This window comes from Lepidochelys kempii, chromosome 16 (genome assembly GCF_965140265.1).
Source record: "Lepidochelys kempii isolate rLepKem1 chromosome 16, rLepKem1.hap2, whole genome shotgun sequence".
Classification (NCBI taxonomy): domain Eukaryota; kingdom Metazoa; phylum Chordata; order Testudines; family Cheloniidae; genus Lepidochelys; species Lepidochelys kempii.
Window position 1 is genome coordinate 26,783,924 of NC_133271.1, and position 23,291 is coordinate 26,807,214.

The following is a 23,291-nucleotide window of genomic DNA, read 5'->3' on the forward strand; positions in this document are numbered from 1 at the left end:
AATTATGTGGCAGCACCAGGATGATGAGAGGAGTAAGGGGCTGGACCATAAAGTGATACAACATCCAGATATTCTGGAATACATCACTCTTACTGTAAATGAACGAGAAGAGGGACACAGTAAACAGCTCCGCTTGTCATGATTAGTCTAACGCCACAAAGACAAGCATGGGAGGAACGACAACAGAGCACAGAAGGGAAGTGGAATTTCTTTAAAGAGAATTACTGTATATTTAATGTTAAAAAATACTGCACTCAGATCCGCTAGACTGGTTTAAAGCTAAAGTACATTAAAGCAACCGTTCAAGTAATTGTTAAAAGAGCAGTTGAAATAATTACAAAAGGCACATAGTAAAAAAGGAAAAGCAGCGATGAAGAAAAGGCAGTCAGTGATGATCACCATGAGATCGCTCACTGCAAGATTAGTTTGTGGACATGGGGGGAAAACAAAGATTTAATGTATTTTCTGCTTCTGTATTCAAAATGGTGCTTAGATGGGGCAGACAAGTGCCAGAAACAGTCATTAGTTTTCTAGAGTGTATAGAAGACAGACTGAAGGAAATTAGGGTAATGCCAGACTAGATGGTCAAGAAACGAGGACAGGTGAAAATAAAAAAAAATATATCAATTTCTAGATCAGAGTTCAACTACTACTGTAACTCTGTAGTTGTATAATTCAAAGATAGGGGTGCTCCTTACCACTTGCAGCCCTCAAAATCATTCCCAGAACTGCGAGGCCCACCTGCACAGGGATAAAAATGGAGCCTTACAATCAGAGCTGAATTTCTCCCATACAGAATTCTGGAACTTTGTGGTACTTGAAGGCATGTGTTTTTCTTAGGGCAAGGGTTCTCTGAATCACACACAAAGGTTTTACTTAGCTGTAGTAGATAGACTTTAAAAAGTGTAGGACATAAAGAAACCTATGAACACTCCAGCAGATGGGAGAATAATGGTGAATGAAGAGATCAAACTAAGAACTAACATTTTTCATATTTTGGATCAAGATAATGCAGCTATTGCTTTATTTTCCAATCTAGCTTGCAGCCTTTAATTAGGAACAAATCTGAAGAACTCCAAATTCTGAAGCATTTGCACTTACACAGATTTGTAGGAAGGAGTCTCAGTGTATCTTGTATACATACACCACTGTGAAAATCTCTCAATTTTTGTTCAAAGCTTTGAGGTACAAGAAGCTAAAAAAATGGTAATTATTAGACTTGGATCCCTTGGCAGATTACTACTTATTGGAACTCTGGGTCAAACTGTGTAGTATTTGGAGTGATACATTGTTATAAAATAAAAGCTAACCGATACACACTTTCCTAGATCCTAATTTTTCTGCAAGCTTTTAAAATAGGATTATTCTTGTCATTTTTAGGGTTCCCTGTTTTTTGTTTTTTTAATAATGGGTTGCTGTTTTTCAGCCTAGTCCTAGCCAACACTAACACTTATATCTCTGCTTAAGAAGATTAACAGTCATTGCTGCTGGCTGATGTGGCTACTATCACCCATATCGTAAGTCACCACTACGACACAGCAAGGTTTAACTATCCAAACACCTTTAAAAAGGGACACTACCTTCCAGTTTGGTGTGGCTCACTTGGAAATCTCTTTGATCCAAATTCTACAGTATCTACTATAGAATTTATGCTGCTGTCATTGTGCTGATATATTAACACACAAGTCACTTCACCCACCACCGAAGTGTAACCGCTTCTGGAGTGAAAACAGCATCTATTTAAAAGGAACAGTTCACTACAGCAATGAGGAAAGACATCCTATTGAAACTACAGGGCAAATATGGAGTAGACAGTAACTAATTACCCAAACTGGATCTGACCAGGGCACTGAAGCTAGCAGTCCTGTGAACACAGCAGTTTAAACTTTAATATTAATGTCTTTGATTTTGTACATTTAAAAAAGATTGTGTTGTATGATGTATTTTCTTGTATTATCTTGTACATTGTATATACCATGTAAACAAAATTTAAATTTATACTATTTTAAACTTACCATTTTCTACTGAGATCTTTTCTTCAATAAAATACACCTCTCAAAGTCCTTACTCTTTGTAATTACAGTATTTTCATATTTCATTAGTACATATGCTTGCAAGCCCAGACTCATCACTACTGCCCCCCCGTCTGATGTTGTACACCACACAAGTATAATAAACCATGTTAATATTTCATACCAGTGTGAAATATGCTGGAGTATCAATTCAACATCTGCTGTCTTTAGGGTACTGGAGTCCCGCAGAGACACTTTCAATTTGTAATTGAGTTCTATACTGAATTAATCAGCAGTTTATCTTTTTTAGTAAAATAATGTCTTCCCCACTAACCTGGATTTACATTAACAATTTATGCCAAATTACCTGCCAAGACAAAAACTTATACGATTCCAAGATACTATTCAGTAACATTGGTTCCTATATTTCATTCCTTACATGAAGAATAGTACAATACATTGTTCCAGTGGTATGAAATCTTAAATTACAAGCCTCATCTTGAATCTGTAGGGTTTCTGGCTGCTTCTATACTCACAATAACTATGAATTAACATGAGAACAGATTTAATCCATCACTTGTGATGTTCTGATATTCAGAATTTTTAAGGAACAGATTCTCAGAATGAAATGGACTTGTTCAGCAGTAAAGGAGTTTGATAATTCTACCACACTAAAGACTTTAGTTTGATAACCTGAAATTCTCAATCTGCCTAATATTACACCACCACCCTGTAGTGACGTTTTGGATCTTAGCTACAGGGGAGTAGAGAGAAAAGCAAACCAAGCACAGGGGTCATTTTAAGTAACTGTATGCCATTATACCCCATAGGAACAAAGTCCTGCAATGACACCTCTGCCTCAGGCAAAGCACTCCATTCTCATCTCACTATCACCAAAAATGTTGACGGATGAGGGTGAAGAAAGATCAACATTTTATTTTAAAAAGAAAAAGTCCTAGGCCCTCTTGTAATCCTTTTCCACTTAAGTTTACCCAAATGCTTTATAAACTTGGTAAGTATTCACTCATTTGAAGGGCTTCTACTCTCTCAGCCTAGTCTAAATTCTGCTGGGACCTTATTCCAATTCAATGTTCTTTGCTCATACAGAAATTACACTCTGCCTTCAAGATTCTCACTGCAGGGGCAGCACTTAGGCATTGTACAATGTGAAATATTTCTCAGTACATTTTCCCTGTTCCACAGTTACAGGAAACGTACAAACTAAAACAATTTAGATTGGAACATCTGCTCCTGAGAATGCATCAAAAAATAATTACCTGCCCTACATCTATCCTATGTGCTGTAAAATGTTCTCTAACATTCAGCAGTTTGTGAATAGCTTGTCTACACTGTTGTGTACAAACTTTGTGTTACCTCTGCAAAGGTAAGGAAATTGTTTCCTTTGCCATGCAGCAGGGTCCAATTTAAACTAAAGAATGGATGAACTTAGACAAGATTCCTGTATCTGGAAATAGTCAGTATATAGAACAAAGAAGTGTTTTGGGTATCAGTGGTAACTCGGAAGGAAATCACCCTTAGGCAGTTTTATTATCTGACTTTCGTTTGGAAATTATGCTTTGATATATGAAAAGAGCATACATTAAGAACTCCTCTCCAGTAATATCAGCCATTTAAGAGCATATCTAGCTGCCAAGTAGTAGGATACATTTAAAATTAACTTCATATTTCCAGTTTTTCATAAGTTCCATAATGGAGATCAATTCTTCATAACAGTCCATGCAAGGAGTTAAGAACAGAACCTGTCCAATATATCAAACAGGAATTGAGTTAACATGTTTAAATAATTTTAGTTTAAAAATAGGAAACAGTATGATATAACTCCTGAAAATAAAGGTTTGTCTGCACTAATACCTGACACCAGTCTGTGCAGAGATAGACAACTCCAAAGGATGGAGTAGAGCAGTCACATAATGGAAATATCAAATCTGTACTAACATGAGCTCTAGCAATAAGAAGCAGTAAAGACGTTTACTAACAGCCTAATCTCTTGTCACTATGTAATGAAATAAACACATACACAGAGCACACATTTTAAGCACTTCTTTTTGTGCAGGGGGGTCAGATTTTTAATTTTGTTTTGATTTGTTTACTTAAGCTCTGTTTGACACTAACAGGAATTCAAGTATCTCAGGCAGGTATCTGCTTAACTCGGATACTCTTGCTTGATCTCTGCTGTCTGCTGTCTGAGTTCAGCCAAGAAACTTCCCAGCAAGTGGTCACCTTCCCATGGAGTCATTAAACCTCTGAATGTCAGCTGGTGGGATTAGCCTGCAGACTTCCACACCTGAGCCCTATGGCAGGGACACAGACGTTTTGATCAACCATCACTAATTAATACAAAATTCATATGCAGGTTGTCATTGCTCTTGAGCATCGAATCATACAGATGCAATCTAAATAAGACTGATGAGACTACTACTGTTGATGAAGGTTAGAGTTTTGACAGTCAAAAAATAACCCAGTATTATTGTCAGTAGTTAGTAAAAACAAATACTCAGCTACATATTGCTACACCCATGTTTTCCCAAAAAGAAAAGGAGTACTTGTGGCACCTTAGAGACTAACCAATTTATTTGAGCATGAGCTTTCGTGAGCTACAGCTCACTTCATCGGATGCATGTTTTCCCACTGTCCCCCAAAGTACTTACGAAATATTTTAATGATGTTTAATAATGGAAGAAAATGGCATGCTTTCGGAACGTTGCGGAATTATCCCTTTTAAGTATTTTTGTTTAAATAGAAATAAAATTGCAGTAAAGCCCTCCATCTTAGAATATCAATGACTTTGCATAAGCCCATTAAGACTCATCTCCCTTTGAGGAAGAGAATATCCCCTTTTTACAGATGGGGAAACTGATGCAGAGCCATTGGCTTTCAGGTGTCTCAGTGATCAACAGCAGAGCCAGAAATAGTGCCACTGTCTCCTGTGGATTAACCAACAGTCCATGGTTTGCCCTGTCCTGTACAGTAACACTCTTTTAAAGAAGGGGAATATGGTCAGGAGAATGGGTTGAAGGGGGGGGGGGGGGAAAAAAGAGCGAGAGAGAAATTTTGTCCATAGGCTTCAGAAAGCTCTCCTTCCCCTATGTATGTTTGTCTGCATTTACTACTCAAACTAATGTTAGACTGCACAATCAAAAATACTGCATGTTCTCATATTTTTAGAACGATCAATTTCAGATTCAATTATTTAAATCCTGCATTTCTTCCCCACACCCTTATTTTTCTATTTGTCCTCTGATCCTGAACACTTCAAACAGCTTTACTAAATTTCCCTGAAATCATGGTTCTCTATGACTTCTGCTGGTCATCTTTCTAGTCTCCTTATTTTGGTTTCTCTTTTTATTGGTTTGATGAAATATGGAAGACAAAGCAGAAGCATGAGCGGCCTGTATCTTTGCTCAGTCAAACATGAAGCTTTCATCAGGTGATTGAGAAATACAGGTGCACACAGCTGTATTTTAATTAAGTAATTTTCTTCCATAAACCTGCAAAAACTTCTCCTTCATGAGAGGCAGGGTCAATCACCAACATTTATATTATTAAAGGTCTTTTCCCCCCCAAATATCCCTAGGAATCCAATCACCACAAGGATAAAGACAATTCAAAAGCTCCAGCATCTAATATTGTAGGCAGAATTTATCCTAGTTCAGGATGATTGCCATATCTCTCAATACTGTTTTTGGAACAGCACAAACCATTAATGTACTTAAAAAATGGAATGTGGTGTTTAACAGCAGGTGGTACGCCACAAAAAGGAAAAACTGACTAAGCTCACAACTCTGTATTAGCTCTGCTGTTCTTCCACTTATATTATTTAAGGTAGATCTGTAGCTACCCACATGACAAATTAATATTGTTCTTACAGCAGCCAGGTGCTTGGCATCACATTTTGAAACATCTATAGTCCTTCAGGGCTGAAAGCGTTCACTTCTTCAATCTATAACAGTTCCTCTAGAGGCCAGCACTTGGTTCACAATGAAACATGACTCCATAAATTAGACTGCAGAAGTAGCACTTTTATACGTCACTATCCATCTTGGCAGTTTCGCTGGAGGATTTTGGGTAAAGATCATCTCTCAGCATTGCAACCAGAGAAGGACCATCACAGCTGGCACCGACAAAGCATCTGCTACTCAAAACTGAAGACACACAAAGTCTATGAAAAAAACACATCCTGTTGGTTTTAGCATGCCTCAGGCAGTGGGAGAAGCTTCAGCAACTCATCTTCAAAAGGCAGAGAGCCAGGGCTCTAGAAACCTGCAAAAATTGGCTAAGCCTGCAGTCTTCATTTCTTTAAGCTGAGCATCTTCAAAGTCTACAATTCTAACTGTAGGGCACAGCAGCTGCCACTGCAGATTTGATCCTCTCAGCTTTTGGCAGCTCTCAACTTGAAATTCTAGCAAAAGAATTTTTCAAGTTCCTATTATTGCCTGTCATGGATTTATAAATATTGTGCACTATCTGCTGTGGCATGGCTCTCATGGGACGCCAGTGCATGCCAAAAGCATAACAGAATGAAAAAGAGTTCCTATTCTTCAAATAAATGCTAATTTTTTTAACTGTGCTCACACGATGTGTTTGGTGATCAGCTTCAATAGTACAGAATATATATCAGAGGGAAAAAAGCTGATTGTCTTTTCCAGCAGTATTCAGCTGCTACTTTCATTAAGCTTGTTTAATTAGATTCCAGATGCTAATTTGCAAGTCGATACCAGAGGGTGCAGGACAGTTTGCCTTTGAATCATTGTTTGTGATGTGATGGTCTTGCAGCACGCTACTACCTTTCAGTAGCCCTAGCAAGATATTCTGACAATTAATGCAAAAGCAAGCAGTATTGATCTTGACAGAAAAATATTAATCTACTACCCAGTTTTAATGAATTAATCTCCAGGGATTTTAAATTTCTCATCATTGCAATGTGTTTTAGCAATTGACGATTTTTATGTCCATACCATATAATACAAAGATTTGCTGCATTTATGTGATTGTTTACTCCTATCGATAGAACTATAATTAATATTTATTTTGTTTTTTAATCTTGTTGAACTTCCCACTGTGTACAGTAACCTAATTTTCAGTGTTCAAAAATGTAGAATTAAGTTAGACTTTTAACCTGTTAACCACAGTAGAAAAATGGAGAAGAACGTAAGTCTTAAAAAAAAAAAAAAGAAGTCCAATTGAGTCTTCTCAGTTAGCTCTTAGGTATATTAGATTGTTCTGATGTGTTATTATATCACTATTTTAATTAACAGAATACTCAATAAACATAAAACCAAGCTTAAATTATATGCTAGTCTTGAGACCTACATATCAGTTTCAACAAATTGGTAGACTACATTTCTGCATGCTTGATACAATAGTGAATTTCTCCTGCCATTTAAGGTTGTGTATGAAGACAATTTAATTAGGCTGACCTTAAGTAAAAACAATTGGAAGTTTACCAATTTTTGGTGCTTTAAAAAAAAAAAGTTACACTCAAAAATTACTTTAAAAACCAAGGATCTTGATAACTAATTGAAAATGAGATTTAAGGTTTTCCTTTCAAGATGGCAAAAAATTATGCTATTGAATTTTAAGAAGGGATTGTGCAGTAGCTGTTGTTCCTAAGGATTTTAGGCCTTGTTGTCAATTCAGGCAGCACATGTTAAAAAACACCCAGTTATACAGGAAACTGGACAGAGTCAAAAACGTGATGTGACACTCTCACAATGGTTTGCATTACATGGGTGGAGACTCAACCTTTACTTTATATTTAATGGATTTTTCTGTTAGTCGCACAACCTTCATGCTATTTAAATGAAGGAATGAGTCTGAGTGCCTAATTAAAAATATTCCAAATTCTGACAACATTGCTTATACATTCTACATGCTAAATGAAGTCCTGTCTCATTAGGTGCCCTCTGCAACAGCAGCTTTGCAATTGTGATCTTGTTTGTTATCAAAACTTAAAAAAACATTTTAACAGAACTATAACTACTTCATATGAAACGTTCTGGGAAGAGTCTCTCTAGGAGTAATTTGAAAAGTGATCCATTTATTGCCCATTGTGTAATCTTTTAACGAATTTAACAACCGGAAAAGCACTCACTACTAATTTTTAATCAATTGTTAATCCACATGAAGTTACTCCGTAAGAAAATTTAACAGAATAAACCAATACACTTAAAATTGCAAATTTAAATAACTTCAGAGAGGAATTCAGTGGAGTTATAGGATCACACTGCTGAATCAACTGCATAAAGATTTAAGAAATTGGTCTATAGCAGAGATGTAACACAGATTAGTGAAATCTGAAGACATTTATTGTAGTTTATCAACTTTCCGTTTTGCCGCTATGTGATTCAGTTAAACACTAAATATCTTAAAGTAATGTTATAGCTTATCTTTGATGTTCCAATGACAATTATGAAAAATAATCAAGTGTTAGCGTCATTTTTAATCTACTTCAAACTCTCAATTTTGTATTCGATTCTCATTATTTTTCTTTAACACGTGGAATTATTAATCAATTGCAACTAGAAGCAGCAAGCATTCAAGGAAAGTTTGAAGAGATTAATGTGGTTTAAAGGAGGCCCTGACATTACTGAGGCATTTTACCAGGTATAGTCATAGGAAGCATCTTAATTCTTTTAGTTTTATTTTCATCAGTAGTGTATCTGCCGACAACTGTGGATTTTTCCCTTTTTAGGTGAATAGTTATTGAACAATAACTGGTTTTTAAAAATCCTAGTATACCTTATATTCTACATAGGTGTGAAGAAAAGCTATACATAAATAAAAATAATGCAACGGATGTGTTCATAAACAGATATAATGAGAATGAACCATCTTATTCAGGCGCATCATGTATCCAAAACTTGATCATGGCACCACTGCTTTCAGCTTTTACTCTTAAATTATTACGGTTGCATAGTAACATGCATTTATAGATTACTCAAGTTTGATATAGACCATCAGCAAAGCAACTTATAAATGTTCTGATAACGTCTTTTAGGTAGATCCTGAAGATTGGAGTACAGTTGTTATTTGAATGGCCACAGCCAACTTGAAATCTAGTCAGTTTCAAAAATGAGTTAAAGGTAGTTTCAGGTACTGGCTTCTGCCAATTTTTGTGGTTTTATAATCAAATTTTCCTTTCTTTAAAAGAACGTAAAAGATATACAAGGAGGGGAGAGAATGAGGAAATGGACTATACAGGGGAAAGAGTGAAACTGATTATACAGGGACTCTCATATACCTAAAGTAACCTATAAACAGAATTATTTCTCCTCCAATCTTTCACCTACATTAACCATAGAAGCTTTTGTAAGAACCAATTAAAGAAATTACAAACAGCAGTACTGGGATTTGTAAGTTGGCTGTGTCCATTTGAATTTTTTGACAGCTCTGCAATGAGCCGGCATACTACAGAGTGACATTGGGAGCAGGAGGGTTACGTTTTTTGTTTTAAACTAAAGCAACATTCAAGATTAGCATCAAACCCATTTGATGTATGTCAGTGTTTTGAGAATTACTGAAAGAAGAAATACTAAATTAAAAAAATCCAAAACATTCCTTACCCCCATGTCTGGTTTGTATTTATCTTCAAATACTGCCATTGCTGCCAATGATCCAGAACCTACAATAATAAGGTTAAGACAATTATTTAAATTTTGATGTAGTTGTAAAGTAACTGCTGAATTGCTATAGAGTATTTTTAAAAGAAAACAAGAGTGTCAATAAAACGGCAACACACCACAAACCTGACTTAAGTTCATTAAAATACTGACCCTTATTTTACCACATGCCATTTAAATGTCTCTTCTCATGACAGGTGACACTTACTTGAGTCCCAAATTTACCTCTAGTCCATACCGACTTGGTGTGGTCCAATTTTTATTAGTGTAAATTATTTACAGTAAAATGCCGAAGCATGAAAACAAGGTTATAGAAAGTGAGTTAAATGAATGCCAGAGTTTATATTTTCTGTCCCACTCCTGTGCCTTGCCAGGTTGCAGGGTGTAACACTAAATACCAATACACTTAGAATAGATTGTTTTAATGAGCTGCCCTGGGATAGTCATTTTGACACATGGAGACAAGAGTACCAGCAATGGCAATAGCTGCTGCCACCAGGTTATTTTCCACTTCTACTTTAAAACTATTTATTATGCAGCATTTATTTTGAGCCATTATTTTTACTTTGTACTTTGAAGAGTAACAGGAAATAGACAAAATGGCAAATATGGAGCCAAGCATTTAATATCACATCTCTGATCCATTCAAAGATTGCACTACAAGGGTACTGATGCAACAGAACCCCTCTTTTCCTGAAACAATATAATTGCAGGCTTTATACATAAATCTGCACTTCCTACACATGGACAAAAAGCAGCTCAGCACTATTTGAAATTTTAGACTTGATTTGTTCAGAAAAGAGTGGATTCTTAGGAAGACATCATCTTGTCTGCACATGGCCCTGACAATATTTCAGGACGCTCAACTTTTGGAGAGCGAATAAAGTTATCTACAATTTTTTACTCCAATTAAAATTTTTTTTGGCATTTATTACTTTTTAAAGTGTTTTGCATAGTACTATCTGTTTAGCTGGGTCACAAAGAAAGCCGTATTTTCTATTTAAAATGATTTGTGTACATCGCTTGACCAGCTCAATGGTTTAGCAAAAGAAAAAGACAGCGATTAAACAGTTTCAAATGAGGTATCCTGCTGATTTTATCCAGTCTGCTGAATGTATAATGAAAAAGGAGAAGCTGACAGTGACACTGTTGAGGAAATACAGACTACCTTATCTGAACCATTTAAGGAGGTCCAATTATAGATCAAATTTAAAGGGTAGAAACAGCAGATTTACAGACACAAATCAATGAACACAGTAATCCCAATGAATATGACAGATATTCCTGTTACAGAATATTGCTGTGGTTGAGGATCATTACCTTTACAGTACCAAATACATCACATCTAAAAGCAGTAGGCTGCTCCAAGTGTGTACTTGTATTACAAGCAATGACTATTCATTTAGGCCTTGGAGCAATATGTGGATTCCATTTTTTAACAGTTACAACTGGAAACAAAAAGAATTTGAGGGAGTGGCAGCAGAAGAGAACCATATAAACAGATGTTGTCAACAGACAAAACAGCAAACAAAAGAAATTTCACTCATTCTCTAACCAAGGGCAAAATAAATTGTGTTCTGGAATAGATATGGGACCCTATGTATAAATGAAGATGCAAAAACAAAGCTAGTCTAAGTGAAATTATATGGAAAAGCAATTCTAACTGGAGAGATAAAGAGCCATATGGGGGATGGATCCCCAAACTATAGGTGCCTCCTTAATTCAGATAAGGCCCTCTGCAAGCAGGATGGGAAGCCTACTGAAAATACTAGAAACCAGTATGTTAGAACTGCTTATACTAGGATCTAGGTGTCTTTCACATGATTAGTACGATTGCACAAAATATAAAGTTTCCAGAATGTAAGTGTAAAAGTAATATTTCAAAGACAAGATTATTGTTCTTCAGTAATAACCACATAAGCGAAAAATTTATATTTCTTCATTTTCTAAAACTTCTGTTAACACTCCCCCATTTTATATATCTTTCTTTTGCACATACACTTCCTGTGTACACCAGTGGATGCTCTTAGAGAAGAGGATAGATAGCTTTCCCAACCATCCACTTATTCTACATAGCACTTGTGTTGTTCTCTTTTCAATTAGAATGGTTTTTCCTTATAAGCAATAATCTCAAAGAAAGGACCAGTAGGGATAAGGAGGTTTTAGTACCGTTATATAAGGCACTGGTGAGACCTCACCTGGAATACTGTGTGCAGTTCTGGTCTCCCATGTTTAAGAAGGATGAATTCAAACTGGAACAGGTACAGAGAAGGGCTACTAGGATGATCCGAGGAATGGAAAACTTGTCTTATGAAAGGAGACTCAGGGAGCTTGGCTTGTTTAGCCTAACTAAAAGAAGGTTGAGGGGAGATATGATTGCTCTCTATAAATATATCAGAGGGATAAATACCAGAGAGGGAGAGGAATTATTTAAACTCAGTACCAATGTGGACACAAGAACAAATGGATATAAACTGGCCACTAGGAAATTTAGATTAGAAATTAGACGAAGGTTTCTAACCATCAGAGGAGTGAAGTTTTGGAATAGCCTTCCGAGGGAAGTAGTGGGGGCAAAAGATCTATCTTGCTTTAAGATTAAACTCGATAAGTTTATGGAGGAGATGGTATGATGGGATAACATGGTTTTGGTAATTAAATATTCATGGTAAATAGGCCCAATGGCCTGTGATGGGTTTGTAGATGGGGTAAGATCCAAGTTACCCAGGAAAGAATTTTCTGTAGTATCTGGCTGATGAATCTTGCCCATATGCTCAGGGTTTAGCTGATCGCCATATTTGGGGTCGGGAAGGAATTTTCCTCCAGGGCAGTTTGGAAGGCCCTGGAGGTTTTTCGCCTTCCTCTGTAGCATGGGGCACGGGTCACTTGCTGGAGGATTCTCTGCTCCTTGAGGTCTTCAAACTACAATTTGAGGACTTCAATAGCACAGATATAGGTGTGAGGTCTTTTTTAGGAGTGGTGGGTGAAATTCTGTGGCCTGCATTGTGCAGGAGGTCAGACTAGATGATCATAATGGTCCCTTCTGACCTAAATATCTATGAATCTATGAAAGGACAAATGGAATAGATGTTGTCTTCCACTCCACCAGTTGCTTGGGGAAGAGATCCCAAAGACAAAATCCTAAGTGAGTTTTAAGCCCAAAAGGTTCAGAATCCCAGGACAAGAACAAAGCAAACTTTTAAAGAAAGGAAAGTCTCTAGAGTTTAAAAAAAGTTACGTAACATAATAAAAACAATGCACGATTTAAATGCTCCTTAGAGTTGCCCGTTATTATTTATACTGGTCAAGATAACAAATAAGTATTAGATTTGAAATTCAAATTAAAAAATGAATTTAGTTTATCCCACATATAAGGAAGCTTTCAAAGAGGTGCTGAAAGGCTGCTAAATTTTGAGACCTGTATTTTTACATTAGTTAACCTACATACATCCACAAAAAATGGAAGTCCATGATGGTGCTAACAAAACTAGTGAAAATAGAAAGCAGAGCTTGGAGCAGGAGTGCAATGGTTCTCTACAAATTCTGAATTGTACGTCTTGAGTTAGTAAATCCTGAGTATTTGTTTTATATTTACAGTACAGTTTTACTGCCTCACATTTAAAGAAAAGTGCCCTGATAGGAGGCTTACTGAACAGCCCAACGTTCTGTACAAGAACAGAGTTCAAGTCTTCTGAGGACGTATGGATTTTTGAACGATGGAGCTCAACAGGGACTTTGGGTAATATCTGAAATTTATAAATTGTATTTTTATGCTTATACTTGCAACCCAAGATTATGGATGCATTTTTAGAAGAGTAAGTAAATACATTTTATTATTCTGCATTCCTCTAATAATCCAAATAATCCACTACTTGACTACACTGATGTGAGGTACTTTGGAGAGTGAGCTTGATTCATTCACACTAAAAAAATGTATCAATTGAAACAGTTTAGCAAAAACTGCTTAAATTCTTGTGTACAAAATGATGGATTCAGCCATTACATGAGATGTTTGGCTGTCTGTAGAGCTGCAGACCTGGCAGAACTTCCCAGTGGCTGTCAAATGTATGATCCAGACAAATTCACAATGTTCCAGGTATTCTGGATGCCTTGGGAAAGTTATATATTATGACTGGCAAGCAGCCAATAAAAATCCATGGAACTAAGTGAAAGCTGGACATCCAATTTTTCTCATTGCAATGCCCATTCAAAGCACAGAAAAACCAACGTCCTAAGGGACTGTGGGTAGCCTATGTGTATGTGGGAACCAAAACTGTTCTCTTATTTATGTCTTCTATATCCACCAAACAATTTCTAACAAGCAAGCAGAAAGAAGTTAAACATTTTCCAGTGCTAATGCTTGAAGAGATGTAAAAATCCTAACACTGCAAAATATAATCCATTGCTGTCTATTAGTTAGGGAAAGAAATACAATTATTAGAAATGGGACGAGGTAGGAGAAGTAATATCATTAGTGGACCAATTTCTGACAAAAATAAAAGGTATTACCTCACCCGCTTTGTCCTGGAAGCAACAGGGCTACAACAACACTGCAAATTACCACAAATTCTGAGCAGAACTTTAAGCAGGGGTCAAATTGGGCCAGTTCACAGAAACATAGTGAACCAGTGTGCTTCTCTGGTGGCTGCCCCTTGTGCTTGAGATTTTAAGCTTTAATTTTAAAAAGAGTTTCTAGCCCTCATAGTTGAAAAATAATCTTCAAATGTGAAACAAATGTAACTGGTATAGTGATCTCTGCAAGCACCCTTAAACAATAGCTCTAACAGAGATGGGAATGGCACCTATTCAGCTCAATGTTATGTTAATGATACAGACTATTAATCTTATCTATAAAATAGGTTAACCACTGATTAAAGTATGAAATTATTAGGCAATTATAAACATCAGAACAATCTACTGGTAAGTGGCATTTCACTTTGGCATCGAAAGAAGACACGCCGGGGTGTAAAGGAAAACACCACTCATTTTCCCTGCAATAAAACCGCTGTCTTTAAAGAATTGGAGACAGATTTTTCAAAAATTTTCAACACCCAGGAGCTGTCACTGGGAAAAGTTGTAAGCTGCTGGGAGTGGAGTACTTTTAAAAGACTGCCTACTTCAAGCAGGTGATCAAATGGGAGCTGCGATGGGATGTCCACCTCACACTTGCCCAGAAGGGGTTAATGGAGGCCAGATGGGTCAATTAACCTATTAGGCTGATGGCTGAGAAGAGAGCCCTAATTAGGGGAAGCTCACCTGTGTGGGAACAGGTGGGGTTTCTATAAAGCCAGGGAAGTAATCTCCAGTCACTCCCTAGGAGAAGGAAGATATGCTTGGAGGCTATAGAGACGAGTAGCCCATGGTTGCTCCTTGGGAAGAGGGAGTAGAGAGGCTGGCAAACCCCACAGGGAGGCATGCTGGTGAGGGAAGCAGCCAGGTTGGGGACCGAACAGACATTCACTGCATGTTCTAGGGCCCCTGGGCTGGAACCAGGAGTAGAAATGGGCCCAGGTTCCCCTACCCAGCACTGGGGAAATGACACCGGTGGGGCAGTCAACGGAAAGACTGCCTGGGCCACTGTGTAAGTGCCAGAGACTTTGAAGGACTATACCCTGGAAGGGAAAACGTACAGTGACCCGGACATAAGGCTGAGTCATGAAGAGGCAGCAGCAGCTTGTGAAGCGTGATAGGGGCTGCAGACCAGAAGAAAGAGATGGAGTAATGGTGTGCAACCGCAGGAAGAGGCATCAGCCTTGCAGAGCTAATCCCCAGAATAGCCAGGAGGCGGCGCCATCCATGCGGTGAGTGGAATGCCCCATCACAGGAGACATTGGACACAACTTCTTGTGAAAATTTGGCCATAAAAACTAAGGACTAAGGGCAAATTTCTAAATGCACACTTAGCACAATGGCACAAAGGGAAACCTGCAACAGTTATGTTTGCCAACTGTAACAGCAACTTGGATGTGTGAAATTCATCTGGAAACGTGCTCTGACTTTATATAGACAGCATCCAATATAAAATACCAGCAGTTGAGATTCAACCTCACTGATTATCAAAAGCATAGCTGTTCAATTAATTAATAATTAATGTCTCAAAGCCACTGAAAGGATTAATAAAGCACTGTTATACTTGGTAATTCAATGAATTATTTATTTAATCTCTAACTAATCTCATATTCAACATAATAATCATATTACATATTTGCTTTAGATATGTTTAACAGCATCTCTTTCTTCAGATCCACACAGATACGAACACCTCTTCTTAAAAGTTATTTGAAAGCTGCATAATTACCATGCTTAATTAATAAAACAATCTTATAATGAAGAACAAGTTTTTCAAAAGTGCATTGTCTGATCCATTCTAAAAGACACACACACTTCCAGATATGTAGAATCAGAAGCACAGCTTCAGTCAGAAAGCTTCATCATATTAAACTAGTTTTTATTTCTATGAACGATCAATTTAAGAACTGTAAAAACTCAGTAAACATAAAAAAAATACAATAGTATAGCACTTCCAATGATCTGCCAGCCCTAAAACACAGTTAACCTTGCACATGTTTTCCGTAAGCATCATTTTAGGAAGATGCTTCTTTAAGAATTAGTAATTAACCTAACAGTTAAACAAGTAATACTGTAAATTGCTAGACATGTTGAAACATTCAAATAAAATTTTAAACTAAGATTTGAGAGGTTAAAATCTGTAATAAAAATCTGGTAATTAGTCTGGACATGTGACCTAGCATTTCTGATTAATTTTTAAAACTGCTTTATGGAATCTGGCATTCCATTAGAATCTGCCACAAGGTTAAGAAACAACAACAATGGACTCTGTTGTAATGGAATTTTATGTTAGAATCACACTTTGTCCTTTACATAACCTAGGAGTTTCAAATTATCTTAGCAGTTAACTTCCATTTTAAAATTTTAGTATTTGCACTAAAAAAAATCCAGATGTTGTAAGTTATTCCCCTCCCCTTCAGTTTCATAATTAATTGCAATGGCTTTTTAAAATCAGCTTAACTGGATTTTTTTAGCAGAACTTTCACTGCAGAGAACTTCCTACTGCTTAACAGCAGTCCATTTTCAGTACCCAAGGACCTGTTTGCTACCTCAGCCTGCCATTCTAGAGGAGGTATTCAGCATTGAGAGAGTAACATTTAGCACTTTCTAATCCATCAGTGTCAGGGCTCCCTGACAGGGCACTTATTCACACACACTCATTGTTATTCAATTTGCTGCTCATTCTAGGTAAAAATTCCTTGCTCTCCACAGCCCCATCGATTGGGATCATTTTTCAATCTGGTTCCTGGCTCAGTGGCCTAGTCTCTCGGTGGTACTGCTTGCTCCGCAGGCCGACATTGCCAATGCATGAAGAGCTGATTTATGAATATAAAACAATGTTGGTACCAAGGGATTAGGTTCAGCCACTAGAGACCACTGGAATACATCTTACTGCTGCCGAAAGCTGAGCTACAGACTTCAAGCAGTTTAATTTTATGCATGTATTTCATTATAAGTCTTGACTAGAAGCTTTTCTAGACAAGACAAGCAATCAGACAATCTTGCATCGTTTGCTGAAATCCAAATTTGTCCTTTGTCAGCATAAACAGTTTAATTTAATGCTTTCACTCCTGAGTAAGCACTGAGTTTCTTTTAAACCCTTTGCAAAGGAAGACCATCTGTATTCATCCACAAAAGTACTTTTACCACTCACTACAGAAAAATCTGTTTTGCCCTTATATAAAACTATCCATGGTGACCAAAAAAATTTACCAGTTAATTTGTACTAATTTGTCATTTGAAAACATTCTTTGGAGTTAAGTGTGACAACGTACGTTTTTTTTTTTTAAATTAGGAGTTAAACAAACAACAACAACAAAAATCCTTAAGTTCCAGATGCATCTGTAAAGAGAAGGGTATAGCCATCTCCATTACAAATAGTATGCACGTCTGAATCAGTGAAGCAACCCCTATAAAATGGAACCTATTTGTAAACCATACAATGTGTGTACCTGTTCTAGGTACTGAGCAACCAGATGAAGCAGCATAAACTTGGTTTCAAACACACAGCGTATGAAGACAGATTCATACTGTGCCATTTTTCAAATACTGATAACTGTCTTTGGTCTGTAATGAGGTTTCAAAGTTCCAGCCCGTTATCCCCAGCTTCGCACCCATCAGCCATGTAATTACCACTACTCTTGACTTTCTCTCTCTCTCCTTCTTAAAGGCAGCCCACCCCAAACCAGTCAAATCTACCACTTCCTGCCAAGAACCTTGTAACCCACCACCACTTCTTTCTGCACATCACAACAGCACCACAATCTTTAGATGTTATTTAAACATTACTACTATACAAGCTTTAACCAAATTTATTTTAATTAAGCATGGAACCTGTCTGCACAATGTGGACTAGACGGGGTAGAAACCGTACATTTGGTGCTGAGTATGGCAGCATACAGGATGTTCTTTGGTAAACTGGAGATTACTTTTTGTTTATGCTTTTAAATAAACCACAGAACTGGTACATCAGAAAATGAAACAAGTTTAAGCAAAAGAGAAATAAAATGGCTAGAACTGTATGTATATCTTATATGAACTGCTCCTGTTAGTTGATTTTCTTTAGTCAAAATCTGTAACCCGCCTAGAGAACTATCAGACTTAAAGCTTTTTAAAGCAAAAGTGCCAAAAGAAACCATATCGATAAAAGCAGATTGCACTCCTACACCACGAGTTCACTAATCAATCACTACCTATTCACATTATGAAATGATTTATGGTTTTATATTTGATAATGTATTGGTTTTAGAGCACATTATAAAATATAAAACCAAATTAATAATTATATTTTAATTCTATCAAGAGCTAGAGTAGATCATGACACCACATATAATACAACTGTTTCATTAATTTTATATGCTAAGTAAACAATTTACCAGTTTCTAAGGTAATGGCACCATCTATTGGTCTAACACCATCTTAGCAGAATATCTGTAAATTAATCAGAATTCACATTACAAACTGCACAATCCTGTTAATTTACGGTGTTTTACTTTAGCAACCTAAAAGGCATTTAAAACCCTAATTGCTAAAGGATCTGTGTTATAAATAGGGATGCGTTAGATGTTAGTTTTTTTAAAATGCATTATCTCTTTGTTTAATATATTAAATCAATTCTTAAAGGCCATAGTCTTTCAAGCAATTACCTTGTAAATAGATGTGTGTGTGTATATATATATTCATCTCTCTCTCTCAAGCACTAATGAGAAACCCATTCTCAGTAATGTTTGTGAGAGGCATCAGAAGGAAAGCTTTTGTAAGTTGTCTAATATCAGCTTACTAAAGGAGTTTAGAATGTATCTAGTTTTCACTCACATGGAAGAAAAAAAATTAAAATTACACAAAAGTAACGATGAATTGTAGTGTTCTCATGATCACATTTTGTCTCCAAATTCTTCTCAAAGACACTCTGCAGACACCAGAAATGTTTTTATAATCCAGTCAATAAAAGACGTTCTTCAGTTCTAACAAATTAAGTAGAATGCTACGATGCCAATAAAAATAGCCCTATTATTCCTGCCAATTCAGTAGGGAATAGCATGGGGGGGCTGGGGATAGCAAAGAGGATGGCATGAGGGTCAAATGGATTGGTAAATAGGAGCTCAATTAACCACAATCCCTAGTAAACATCCATTTTTTTCAGCCCATCTATTCACTGATGTGGCATTCTGCAGAATGGGCAAATTATAATTGAGAAACTGATGGACGCATATTAGGTGGTGGAGGGAGAAGCACAGGTTGGGGTAGATATCCTAAAGTGTTATAACACCTCCTCCTGGACAGAGGTACCACCCCAGACCTCCAGGGAAATATCAGTGATCCATTGCTTTGGTTGTCAGTGTTTTAGAGAAGCAGAATCTTTGGCCACTGGGGTCTGAGTCAGCAGCAACAAAAAAGTCATCCTGTTTCTAGACATAGTTGTTGTGGCAGCTGATTTTAAGATATTCTAGTTAGATGGAAGTTCTTACTGAAGACAGCCCTTTAAAACTTTGAAGAATATACCACAGAGTATTTTATACGATTGATCTGAGGAGTCTGAAAAGCCTGTGTAGAGGGCAATGAGTAACCTAATTTAAATTTCACTTCAAACTTTCTCCATTTGAAACTCTTAGAATGACAGTAACCATACTAGAGATGAGGACAAATTTAAATACTGTAAATCGGGGTGTCAAACTCCTGGCTGGCAGGACAGATCCAGCCCACTTGATATGTTTATGTGGCCTGCACATTACATTCACATTCTGCAGAATCTGCACTTTCATCTAAAAGAAAAAGCCCTCAACCTCCAAAATACGGCCAAGAATCAAACGATGCAAAGTTGACTTCCTGAATCTGCAGAAAGCCTGAAATAATGGCTCTAGCAATGTCAACATTCCCAGCCACATTAACTTCAGATGACCATTAACTATAAAGCCCAATCATGGCATTGTACTGAAATACAAATTATTTGTACTTCATTACTTATTTACATTGCAGTAGGATAGATAATAAGGATGACAACTTTTAGTTACTGGCTAGAGGCCATATTTTCTATATTTGAACTTTGTGCAAACCTCCTATTAACATCACTTGGTGTCTGGTGTGGGTGCAGGGACCTAAGTAGTCCTAAATTTATTCCACAGACCATAATTCAAAATAGAATTCAGCGCTTTCCAAAGAAGGAGTTTGACACTCCTGCTATAAATGCTCACTTAAGAGAAAGACTAGGTGAAAATACTGAGATAGACATTTCTGTGGCTTTACCTTCAACTGTATTTCCATGCTATTTTCCTTCCCGTAACAAAACTACAAAGGTTACAGCCATTATGACTCACCTGCAAGTCACAGAGCTTGTTAAATACTACAAGATTCTAAACACAGGGGTCCTCTGGACATGTCTGAATAATTAAAAAATTGATCAATATACCTAGAAATAAAATCTTATCTAGATGACTTGGATAGATATCCCAAGGCTTCCCTGAGGAGGCATAATGTTTATTCTGTAAATTAGTATTTCCAGATTGTCTAATACCTTAAAAAGAAAAGGAGTACTTGTGGCACCTTAGAGACTAACAAATTTATTTGAGCATAAACTTTCGTGAGCTACAGCTCACTTCATTGGATGCATGCAGTAGTTTTCTCTATGTTAGTCAGTCTCTAAGGTGCCACAAGTACTCCTTTTCTTTTTGCAGATACAGTCTAACACGGCTGCTGACACCTCTAATACCTTAGTTTCCAGATAACTTTCTTTAAAAATAATTCTAGTCGTATTAAAAACTTGTAGAGGATAAATTGGAAAGTTCACACTCTGATACATTTTTACCAATCCTCCTGCAAAAAGTGTCACTAAGCCAAGAGCTGGAGATAAGCGATCATTTACAACTTGGAGGCTAAGTCTGCCTAACAAAGAAGAGTTAATTAATAGAGAATTAAGAGAACACTACCTACAAGGAATGTATCTAACACATTTTAAAATGATTCACCTGATTAGCCAAGACACAGTAACTGGAGTGGGGATATCAAGTAATCACAGTAATTTAAAGTGACCATAGGTGAGCCCCCACTATAGAAATGGTAATTGAGGATCACTTTCTACTACCATGGCAGAATACACTTTGCTTGCATTACCTATTATTTGATTATATAATCCAGGTGGCCAGAGTGCATCTGAGGGCAAATACATAACTTTTATCAAGTAGCCCACACCCAAACTCACCTTTAAAAGAACATAAAGTCCAAATATATCTTCAACAGTCACACGTGTTACATGGGGAAATAAAGATAACTGACTATACAGGGGAAATAAAGCACTAGCAACTACATCTGTTTCAAATGCAGCAATCTGAAGTATTGTAACAATAGTAGGTACAGAATTTCCACCCTTAAGTATGAATTTTAAATTGACAGTGTCTCTTTAACATGGCTAGCAGAGATAACAGGTTCCTGTGTAATATGCTCCATTTTAATCTTGTCAGCCGAAAATGGCATCTCTTCCATATTAACTATGAGTGCTTGAAGTCACTGTCTAACTTTATGGAAGTCATGTATGGCGCTCACGTCACTACCAGCTGGCTGGTACAACCCTTTTTGGGCAAAAGTTTGGTTGCCCTTAAGCATGTGAAGAGCCCAAATCTTGCCATCAGATTACTTTCCTGAATAATGGAATTATGAAGAATTTTGCTTTAGCTTCTCTAATATTAAATAGTCATTTGTTGTAATTCCTACTATTTTAACAACAGTGGAGTGTAACACAATATCTATGAATGCCCTAAGTTCCCAGGTTCAATTGGAACATTCCATAGACGACAGCATTTTTCACAAGTCTTTAGATTTTGAAGCATCATAGAATTCAAATTTGGATACCCCAGGAAGTTTTCATTTTACTTGACTGTTCAAGCATCTTTCTTCAGAGAAAGAGGTTACTCAAAATAAGCAATATTAAATGTGAAAAAACAAACTGAGTATTCCTCCAGATTCTTCCTAAAATATTATTCAGTTTTAGTTCAGACAAAGGCAAACCTAAACAGTTATTGCAGAAGAGCTTTGCTTAGACATGAAGTGCAAACACTGGTTGAGAGAGAGAATGACAAGCTCCTATGAGCAAAGTCAGTGAACAAGGGTTAGAGCAGAATATAGATTCTGTATTCTGTGATAACATAGTGACCTCCTAGTATACTCACTGGAGACATTTATATTTTCTTCAGCAACTTTATTTAAGGAGGTCTGAAAGTTAGAAGATGATACACTCAAGTTCCTTTTTATGGTTTGCAGTGATGCTTTTTGCTAGTGAGCAAAACTGAAGAGTTGCAAGGGTAATAATCTCTGCACTTGCCTCCTACCCCTAGGATGGAGAGTCAAAGAATGGGACCAGTATTTTTTTTTTTTTTTTAAGAAAGACAGGCACAATTCAGCCAAGGTGCACAATGATTTGTGTTCTGCTGCTGCAAAGGTAACAGAGGAAACACAAAAGTTGAACATTCAACATCAATTATGCTCACACACCACGCATAGGTGAACTCCTACTATACAACCCAAAATTTGTCAAATTGCAGGTATGTCTCAGACATTTGGATAATGAGGGTTTACATGTAACCTGTTGAGGTCAAGTTTTGGTTTTTTTTTGGTTTTTTTGTTTTTTAAGAGGATCATCAACATTCACTAATTAGAAAAGAATAAAACATATCTAAGAGTACCTCTACGCTGCAATTCGACACCTATGACTAACCTGTGCCAGCTGACATAGGCGCATGCTATGGGGCTGTTTAATTGCAGTGTAGATATTCAAGCTCGGGCTGGAGCCCAGGCTCTGGGACTCCATGAGGGGGGGAGGGTTCCAGCCCCAGACCACAAGTAAATAGCTCTGTAGCCTTAGTCAGCTGACACAGGCCAGCCCTGGGGTGTTTATCTGAAGTGTAGACATACCCTAAAAGCTAAGAGGATGTGCTCTAATGGCAAGAGTTCTTGATAGGTGGCCCAGATTTCCCTGGATTCCAATCGTATCTGAGCAACTGCCTCATTGCATGATAGTAGGAAATTCATTTGACTCCACCGTGGAACCCACCCTCCCCCAAAAAAAATCAGCTGTAAAACAGAA

General features: G+C 37.1%; 1 protein-coding gene across 1 annotated transcript in view; it reads right to left on the bottom strand.

The window, feature by feature from the left end:
• Nucleotides 1–23,291, bottom strand: part of PSMB7 (proteasome 20S subunit beta 7) — a 41,534-nt gene that overhangs the window by 9,949 nt on the left and 8,294 nt on the right. The window contains exon 6 of the mRNA XM_073314755.1: nt 9,596–9,654. Within this exon, the coding sequence (XP_073170856.1) occupies nt 9,596–9,654 (59 nt within the window). The remainder of the gene's footprint in view (nt 1–9,595; nt 9,655–23,291) is intronic.